The sequence below is a fragment of the Sapajus apella genome, unplaced genomic scaffold, assembly GCF_009761245.1.
Source record: "Sapajus apella isolate SASKATOON/1434 unplaced genomic scaffold, GSC_monkey_1.0 scaffold1090, whole genome shotgun sequence".
NCBI lineage: Eukaryota > Metazoa > Chordata > Mammalia > Primates > Cebidae > Sapajus > Sapajus apella.
This window is the reverse complement of record NW_022438016.1, coordinates 1-9377: the sequence shown is the minus strand read 5'-3', so window position 1 is coordinate 9377 and position 9377 is coordinate 1. Positions and strand designations below refer to the sequence as shown.

Genomic DNA, 9377 nt, shown 5'->3' with positions numbered 1-9377 from the left:
CAGTTATTTTTACTAGGGCTCTCCTATTTCGTCTGCTCCTGACTTTAAGGTAGAATAATCTGCCTGCTCAAATTGTGCCTCCTCTTCCAGGAAGCCTTCTCAGATCTCTGCAGGTAGCAGTTTTATGTGGCTGCCTTCCCTTGCAATATTTTCTGTAGTTCTGTTATCTCATTGAGACGTTCAAAGGTTGTGGTGGCAGCCTGAGATGCTATGTGCCTAGGCAGGCTGGGGTAGGGTAGGGTGCCATTTGCACCAAGTAAGGGAAACTGTGATGTAATTTCCAGCAGATGGGCAGAATCCTCACCTGTCCTTTGTTCCAAGACAGGTGTCAAGACTGCCACAACTAACAGGAGAGTGAGCTCCTCACACCTAGGTATGAGGGAGCTGGAGAGCTTATGTCCCATCCCAGCTGACAGGGATGGGGGATTCCCATTCATCCTGCTCTGAGGTCTGGCCATGGCCCTTAATAGGAAGGTTCATAAAGCTTGGGGGCTGGGGAACTGGGGTCACTTGCCATCAGATGCCTTAGGGTGGACAGGGGAGGCCCAAAGCAGCACTGGAGTGCATGGAAAACCACTAAAAAGCTTTAGATTACACAGTGGCACCCGCCTGTAATCCCAGCCACTTGAGAGAATGAGGCAGGAGAAAGCTTGAGCCATGAAGTTTGAGTCCAGCCAGGGCAAAATAGTGAGACCCTGTCTCAAAATAAAAATAACACAATTGTAATCCCAGCACTTTATGGGGACAGAGGTGGAAGGATCACTTGAGCTCAGAAGTTTGAGACCAGCCAGGGCAACACAATGAGATCTTGTCTCCACTAGGACAATTTAAAAAATTAGCCAGGCATGGTGGCACAAGCCTGTAGTCCCAGCTACTTGGGAGGCTGAGGTGGGAAAATCACTTGAGCCCAGGCTGCAGTGAGCTATGATCATTGCCACTGCACTCCAGCCTGGATGACACACCAAGACCCTGTCTCATCAGAAATAATTATTTGGGCATGGTGGCGTGTGCCTGCAGTCCCAGCTACTCAGGTGGCTGAATTGGAAAGATCACTTGAGCCCAGGAGTTCAAGTTTACAGCGAGCCATGATCACACCACTGCACTCCAGACTGGGCGACAGAGTGAGACCATCTCTAAAAAAGCAAACCCCCCCAAAAAAAACCCAAAACAACAACAACAACAAAAACAACAATAATAATAAAGGGTTTCGACAGGTTCAGCAGTCAGGCTGGGCTGGAGACAGGTTTTCCACTAAGGAAGAGATGATCAACTAGGCCTGAACTGGCACCTCCTGGTCATCCTCAGGTTCACAGTGAAACACAATCATAGACCAACATTCTTTAATCACAAAGGCACTTGAGGACCCCTACAAAACCCAAAGTCTCTGCCAAAAGTGGCCCTACAGACGCCCCACCTGCCACCCTCCATCCACCCATCCCCACACTCAGAGTTCGTCGTGACCTGCAGAGGGCTCCACACTAGGCTTGATGAAGATGCCTTCCATGGCCTTCCACGTATTGTGCGTGTTGGCACTGGGCATGCCGTGGACCTCACGCTGCCCACGGATGGGGCTTCCGTACTGCTCACCCGTGACCGACAGGAACACAGAGGTGCCCACGTGCTGGAAGCGCACAGCGGCCTCACGCTCCCAGTGCTGTCCAGAGCAGCGGACTGTCCATAGGTCCAGGTCATCGCCCTCGCCGTCTTCCCCAAAGGCACTCACCTCCTACAGGTGCAGAGGGTGAGGGGATAGTGGTCACCACAGACGGCAGAATTCACACCTAGTGCACTGAGCCTCGGTTCCTTCCCTGCCCTTCCCAGAGCCTCAGTTCCCACTGCTGCAAACGGTGACACCATGACCCCAGTCCCCCAACCTCGAGCACTCCATCCCCACACGGGCTCTTCAGACACATGCACCCACCATTGTATCTGTCTGTGCAGAGACCACTGGCCCCCACAGAGCTAAGGCCTCCTCCTCCATGTTCTCCCAGTCCTAACTCCTCTGATGCACCTTGGGATCAGCCTAAAATTCAGCCCTTCAGGCTAACAATCAAGCTGTCTATCTCAAACATTTTCTTCCATCAACTCCCCAAGGGCACCCACTGTTCCATCCCAACCCCCTGAATTCCAATGACCTCCATGCATTGGCACAATCTCTTCTGCTGGCTTAGGAAGTCCCTCTTTTCCCTCTGTGGCTTGGAGGACACTTTTTTAGACCCAGCCTGAGTTCCTCCTCCCCTGTGGAGTTTCCTGTTCCCCACCTGGATCCCACTTGCCCCCAGAGGAGGAGTGATTTAGGCGGATCTCTCCGGATCTTTCTTCCCCTGGGTCTTCTTGCCAGGCCCGGAGCACCTGGGGGCGGGACCCTGGCAGAGTTACTCTGTGTCCCCCAGGGGGCGCTCAGTAACCATCTCTGAAGTGGGACTTCCATTTCACGAAGAAGCTGAGGCTCGCATTGGAACCCAAGGCTCTGTCTCCGGCCCCTCCCACAGGCCAGGAGTCTCTCTGGGGGCTCCGGGAGGGGCTCACCTGGTTGTTGGACAGCGGCGACGGGAAGTGGTGCGTGTGCAGGTTCTTGCCGGTGAGCACGTGCGTGAGCCGCACGGCCTGCCCGCAGCGCACCGGGGACCCGCGCGGGCACCCGCCCTCCGAGCCGCCGCGGATCCGCCAGTAGCTATTGGCGTCGTCGGATGCCTCCACGCCGGTCACGGATTGCTGGCCGCTACCTGAGGAGTGACACCCCCCCCACACCCCACCCAGGGTCTCTGTCAATCGCGGAACCACGGGACTCTCGCCCTGGGACCATAACATTTACCGGGGGACCCCAACATCTCACCCCAGCCCCGGCCCCCATCTGACACCCCCCTCAGTCTTTGGGCCCACAGTTTCCCGACAACTGTCCCCGCCCTCAATATCGTCGACACCCTCAAAGCCTTGCACCCTTCGATCCCCCAACGACTCTAGAGCCCCCGCCGCCCGGCTCCCAGACGGGCCACAGACCCCCCACGACGACCCAGTCTCCACACTCCCGACCCCGAGCTCCCGTCCCCGGCGCTCTCCCAGTCGCGGGCCCCACGCACCGGATCCGTATTTGATGTCGTGCGAGTGCAGCCGCACCCGATGGTGCGTATTGAGCAGCTTCAGCACCGACCCGCAGGTCACGAGCCCCGCGCCGGTCTTGGCTGCACCACCGCCGGGCACTAAGAGTGCCAGTAGCAGCCCCAGCAGCACCGGCCCGGTAGCCCCGCGGCAGCCCGCGCTCCACATCTCCTCTGCCAGGCTCCAGCCGCTCCGGCCCTTGGGCCGCTTCCGTCCCCACCGCGGCCCAATCCGGCTCTGACAGCGGCCGGGCGCGGCAGCCAATGGTCGGCCCGCGCGGTGCTCCGCTTGCAATGCCATTGGGTCGGTGCGCAGAGGGGCCGCCTCCGGCTCTCGAGAGGAGTAGCTGGGCGGGGACTGGAGACAAGAGGAGGGTTTTGATTGGTCCACGCTTCCGAGGACTTACCAATGAGTGTCCAGGGAAGGGCGGCTAAGTAGCCAAGCGGCGGCAAGTGAGGGGGAGCAGTTAGTGAGGACGCCGACCCCAGCAGCCACTCAGTCCCTGGACACCGGCTCAGGATCCTAGGGCTCTGCAGGCACGTTCACGACGCCCTTGATCCTGGACTCTTGGGTCCTCAGTATTGAGTCTCTCCCCTCAGAACCTGGGCCCGCACGGGCAGGGTCTTAAGGTTGTTGGATCACTAAACTTTGTAGTCACAAAGTCAGTCACTGAATCTCCTGGTCCTTCAGTCCCTGGACCCCGAAATTAATGAAACCCCCAGTCATTCGGCTCACTGAAACCTCTGCTTCCTGGGTTCAAGCGATTCTTCTGCCTCAGTCCTCTGAATAGCAGGGATTACAGGCATGTGCCACCACACGGGGCTAAAGTTTGTATTTTTTTTTTTTTTTTTTTGAGACGGGGTTTCGCTCTTGTTACCCAGGCTGGAGTGCAATGGCGCGATGTCGGCTCACCGCAACCTCCGCCTCCTGGGTTCAGGCAATTCTCCTGCCTCAGCCTCCTGAGTAGCTGGGATTACAGGCACGCGCCACCATGCCCAGCTAATTTTTTGTATTTTTAATCGAGACGGGTTTCACCATGTTGGTCTGGCTGGTCTTGAACTCCTGACCTCAGGTAATCTACCCGCCTCAGCCTCCCAAAGTGCTGAGATTACAGGCTTGAGCCACCATGCCCGGCCCATTCAACGAGTCTTTATGGATCTGACTCCAAAACACATTTCAAGGCATCTCTCCTGGGTCCCTGATCCAAGCCCCTCCATCACCCATTCACATATCGACCACTGCCTCCTAATAGGTCTCCCTGCTTCCATTATGATGCTGGCCCCTGCAAGGCAGTCTCTACACAGGAAAGTGGAAAAGAGGGCTGGGCGCAGTAGCTCACGCTTCTAATCCCCGCACTTGGGGAGACCAAGGTGGGCAGATCACCTGAGGTTAGGACTTCAAGACCAGCCTAACATGGTGAAACCCCATCTCTACTTTAGAACAAAATACAAAAATTAGCTGAGTGTGGTGGCACGCACCTGAAGTGTCAGCTACTCCGGAGGCTGAGGCAGGAGAATTGCTTGAGCCAAGGAGGTGGAGGTTGCAATGAGTAAATATTGTGCCATTGCATTCCAGCCTGGGCAACAGGAGTGAAACTCTGTCTTTTAAAAAAAAAAAAAAGTGGGCTGGGGTCGGTGACTCATGTCTGTAATTCCAGCACTTTGGGAGGCCAAGGCAGGTGGATCACAAAGTCAAGAGTTTGAGACCATCCTGGTCAATATAGTGAAACCCTGTCTCTACTGAAAATGCAAAAATTAGCTGGGCATGGTGGTGCATGCCTGCAGTCCCAGCTACTCAGGAGACAGAGGCTGGAGAATTGCTTGAACCCGGGAGGTGGAGGTTGTGATGAGCTGAGATCACACCACTGCACTCCAGCCTGGGCAACAGAGTGAGACTCCATCTTTAAAAAAAAAAAAAAAAAAAAAATCCAGGTGCAGTAGTTCACGCCTGTAATCCCAGCACTTTGGGAGGCTGAAGTGGGCAGATCATCTGAGGTCAGGATTTCAAGACCAGCCTGTTCAACATTGCAAAACCCTGTCTCTACTAAAAAAACAAAAAAAAAATAGTGGACGTGTGTGGTGGCTCATGCCTGTAATCCCTGAACTTTGGCATGCTAAGGCTGGCGGATCATTTGAGGTCAGGAGTTCGAGACCAGCCTGGCCAGCATGGTGAAACCCTGTCTCTAATAAAAATACAAAAAGTAGCCAGGCGTAGTGGCGGGTGCCTGCAGTCCCAGCAACTCAGGAGGCTGAGGCAGACTCGTTTGAGGCCAGGAAGTGGAGGTTGCAGTGAGCTGAGATAACACCACTATACTTCAGCCCGGGCGACAGAGCAAGGCTGCATCATGTTTTGTTTTTTTTGTTTGTTTGTTTTTTGAGACACAGTGTCACTCTGTTGCCCAGGATGGAGTGAAGCGGTGGGATCTCGGCTCACTGAAACCTCTGCTTCCCGGGTTAAAGCCATTCTCCCGCCTCAGCCTCCCAAGTAGCTGGCATTACAGGCACCTACCACCACACCTGGCTAATTTTTATATTTAGTAGAGATGGGGTTTCATCATTGGCCAGGCTGGTCTCCAACTCCCGGCCTCAAGTGATCTGCCCATATCAGCCTCTTAAATTGTTGGGATTACAGGCATGAGCCTGGCCAAGACTTCCTCTTAAAAATAGGTAAACAAATAAATGAAACGGAGGCTGAAATCTCAGGACAAGAAACCTGTGTCTCAGCAACACAGGCTTTATTTCTGTGTCTTTCACTGGCTCCCCTGAGAGTCTCAGCAGAGCTCCTTGCAGGCATTCAGCCCATGCTGACTCCTGCTCAGGGCAGGGGCTGGTATGATGAGCAGCAACTCTGACAGAGCAGGGAATCAAGTGGCCAGTGGGGACGTCAAGACGGGTCACTGCGGCCCAGGTCCACAGGGTGGCTGACCGAGGCCTCCTCTCCAGGCTCTGGGAGACTCTGGACTCCATCCTCATCCCCCTCCTCATCCTGCTCCTCATCCTCGTACTCATCCTCATCTTCATCTTCAAGCTCGATCTTATCATGGCCCTCACTGTCCATGTCCTTGGACCTGGGGGGACTGGAACCCATGCCAGTGCGGGCGGACACTGACAGCCTGGGCTCCAATGGGCTGAGCTGTCGGCTGGCTGGCAAGTCGGTGTAAAGAGAGTGGCAGGGGTCTGTGGTCTGGTCCTGGGTGGCGTAGGTGGCCAGCTCCTGCTGCACAGGGGGTGTCTCTGGGCTGTGGTGGGAGGTGCTGAGCGGGAAGTCCTGCCGGGCCCTTTTGACCTCCTCCAGCTTACGCAGCAGGCAGCTCAGATGGGTCTCCGAGGACTGGTGGATGCGGGAGCCTTTCACCTTCTTTAAGCCCAGGGAAAGGTCCCTGAGCACTTGGGTGACGGGTAAGGAGAAGAAGCCCAGCTGCTTATTGAGGTCCTTTTCAAATTCATACTTGCAGATGATCAGGGAGGCTGCCTGCTGGGTGAGGAAGTCAACGAGCTCCTCGTAAGAGCGGTTGGAGAAGTGGGACATGCTGGACTTCGACGAGATGGAGGGCAGTGGCTTCTTCTTTGTGAACTTGCTGCCGATGGGGCTCTGCATAGCAGCCAGGGAGGGAAAGGGACACATGTCACACCTGGCGGCCCCATCCCTCCTGCCATCCAGTGACATCCCTCCCAGCCACTGTGCCCTTCTCAGAGCCCTGCCAACCCTGCGCATCACAAACATGATTGGGCATACTTGGTGTGACAAACACACTTGTTACACGAAGGGTACAGCCTTGCCACATCTGCTATGCTGTCGCACTCAGCTGCCCACTCTGCTCACCTCACCATCACACCTCCTACACCTGTTGGGCCTGGGGCAAGGGCAGGGACCTGTCACAGGGTGAGCCTAATCTGAGCCTTGACAGCCAGGTTCCAGCAGGCTCCCGCCCAGACCTGTGCTCAGAGAGAAGCTTGCAGGGGCCTTGAGTTGAGGGACTGCTAGAGACCCACCAGGGTGAGGCCACCGACGTCTCGTACTCAACCCCTGTGTACACTTCCCCTTGGCAAACTACAGCGACTGGAGAGTACTGCTCAAGGCAGCTGGATTCCAGGGAGCAAGACCTCGGAGGCAAGGCCCCGGCCCGGCTAGGGCAGCTGTCCACAAGAGACAGGGCCCTTCATCCCCACGTAGGAGGGTCTCTGAGATTCATAAACAAACGTTCGAAAAATGCCCAGCATAAAAAATAGCCTTTATTCATCTGTGATAACACCTGGTAATAGCTAGGCCAGCATTCCTGGGCTCCCATCAGTTTAGTCCCTGTCCAGATTTCCACAGTGCAGGGCAAGAGACCTTGGTCTTGAGCACCTGCCAGTGCCAGTGGCTGCTAGGAGAGGTGGGCCCAGGGAGTCCTTCTCCTGCAAACTCATGCCTGGTCCTACTTTCGAGGAGGTCACCTCCAGATAGTGAGGCGGGAGATAAGGCAACTGAGAAGAGCTTGGGGAGAAAGTAGCAGGAAGAGTGGGGACAGGGGAAGGCAGACGGAGGTGTGACAGGGCCCCTGAGGTGGCCCTGGCTGCAATCCACCTCCACCACAATTCCAGGGGCAGGCAGAGTGAGGTGCAGGCCCCGCCAGGGCTTGGCCCTCTGGCTGGAGCTCAGGGAAACAGGTGGGTTTTGTAATTTGGGATCTGAGTCAGGCACCTCTTTCCTGGAGTAGAGTGAGGAACTGGGGACATTGGGCTTCTCCGTGGGTGTCACCTTGAGCTTGAATCTGGTGGCCACCTGGGCACTAGACATGGAGGGGTAGCCTCCTCTGTCCTTGTGTTTTCTGTGAGGCATCTTGGGGCTGGAGGCTGTGGGATGGAGGGAAGCATGGGGCTGCCCCGTGTTGGTGGGATTGGTCGGCTCAGAGCCCAGAGGCTGCAGATTGCTCTGTCCCTGCAGCTCTGAGGTGGGCTCCAAGCTGGTGGGGAACAGAGGGCGGCCATCACAGCAGCAGGCATCACGGAGCTTGTCCACAGCCTGACTGACCACGCTCTGCAGGGCGGGGAACAGGTGGTGCTCGGCCAGGAAGTTCAGCATGCGGTGGGGCTCACGGAGCGGACAGTAGCCAGGCAGGTCGAGGGACTCCAGCTGGCTCAGTAACGACTTCAGCTCCTTGTTGAACTCCTGCTTGTGGAAGATCCGTTCCCGTTCTCCAGGCCTCAGCTCTGATGCTTCAGGCATGCCAGAGCTTGAGCCCAGCAGCCCTGAGAACCAGGATGGGGACTGCTCCTGGGTCCACTGGCAGCTGGTCTGGCTGCCCAGCGAATCCCACAGCAGGGAGTTTCTCTGAGTGCAGGACTGATTGAGGCCTTTCTGCAGAAAGAGGGTGATTCTGAGAAGTGACTCTGACCCTGGTCCTGGGCTCTCCATGGGAGTCCACCCCACCCAGCCACGGCCCAGCTCTTACCCCTTTCCTCTCCAGCTGTAGCAGCCGCTTGAGGTTCTTCTCCAGCAGGAGTTTGTCCCTCACAGGTGGCAATGAGCCTAAGCCTTGGGCCCCCAGGTCACTGTCCCTGACATGGGGGCCCAGCCAGCCAGCCATGAGGCTGCCATGAGAGTCAGACATGGAGCTGGAGCTGGATGGGTAGTTGTTGGGGTGTCCAGTGCAGAGGCTTGGCTGTGCACGGTGCCGGTGCACAGTGCTGAGGCTGGGCCGGGCACGGGCCCGCCGCCTACCACTTGGCACCTCCACTGGGTCCTGCACCTCCACCAGTGGCACCCCAGCCTCCGTCTTCATGGCAGCCATGCGCTCGGTCGCCTCCTCCACCACTGTCTCCAAGCTGTCCAGGACCTGGCTTTCAGTCAGGAAATCCAGAAAGTGGCCAAAGGGCTGAGGGTGCCTCTTGTTTCGGCGTTGGCCCTGGAGCACTGAGCTGCCACATGTGGATGGTGGGTGTGGCACATGGCCCAGCTTGGAGGCTGGCCCCATTTCTGGGACCAGTGGCTTCTTGGGTGGCTGCACCTGGGCAGACGGGCATGTCACAGTGGGCAGGAGTGCCCTACAGATGAAGGTTCTCTGGGGTCCTCCTAGGGTAACACTAGGAGCTAGGTGGGAGTGAGTGGTGGAAGAAGCTGCATTTTGGAGTCTGGAGCCCTGGGTTTGGACTGTGGCTCTGCCACCTACAGACTGATGACAGGGTGCAAGATGGCCCCTCTTGAGGTCCAATTTCCTCATCTGCAAAGTGGAGGTCTATTCAGGGTCACCCTGAAGCTTTCCTAACACTTGCATTTCACACACACAAGTGCTGGCT

At 56.6% G+C, this 9377-nt stretch overlaps 2 protein-coding genes across 2 annotated transcripts; both read right to left on the bottom strand.

The window, feature by feature from the left end:
* Nucleotides 1–1323: 1323 nt before the first annotated feature.
* SDF2L1 (stromal cell derived factor 2 like 1) lies at nucleotides 1324–3344 on the bottom strand. The gene is made up of 3 exons (XM_032272800.1): nucleotides 3081–3344; nucleotides 2530–2726; nucleotides 1324–1726 (listed from the first exon to the last, which is right to left on the bottom strand). Exons 1-3 carry the CDS (start codon nucleotides 3265–3267, stop codon nucleotides 1445–1447), a joined length of 666 nt encoding a protein of 221 aa, XP_032128691.1. The 5' UTR covers nucleotides 3268–3344; the 3' UTR covers nucleotides 1324–1444.
* A 3967-nt stretch (nucleotides 3345–7311) lies between these two features.
* On the bottom strand, nucleotides 7312–9371 carry CCDC116 (coiled-coil domain containing 116). Its single transcript, XM_032272801.1, is given in 3 exon segments — nucleotides 7312–7539; nucleotides 7541–8439; nucleotides 8534–9371. Coding segments are annotated over 3 exon segments (1815 nt in total). The 5' UTR covers nucleotides 9302–9371; the 3' UTR covers nucleotides 7312–7391.
* Nucleotides 9372–9377: the final 6 nt, after the last annotated feature.

What these genes read in the sequence shown, in the direction of transcription:
- SDF2L1 (XM_032272800.1), bottom strand. Translation starts at nt 3,267, where the DNA reads ATGTGGAGCGCGGGCTGCCGCGGGGCTACCGGGCCGGTGCTGCTGGGG. An exon ending in CGACATCAAATACGGATCCG is followed by an intron (nt 2,727 to 3,080) that starts GTGCGTGGGGCC and finishes GTCACTCCTCAG; the next exon opens with GTAGCGGCCAGCAATCCGTG. An exon ending in CGCCGCTGTCCAACAACCAG is followed by an intron (nt 1,727 to 2,529) that starts GTGAGCCCCTCC and finishes CTGCACCTGTAG; the next exon opens with GAGGTGAGTGCCTTTGGGGA.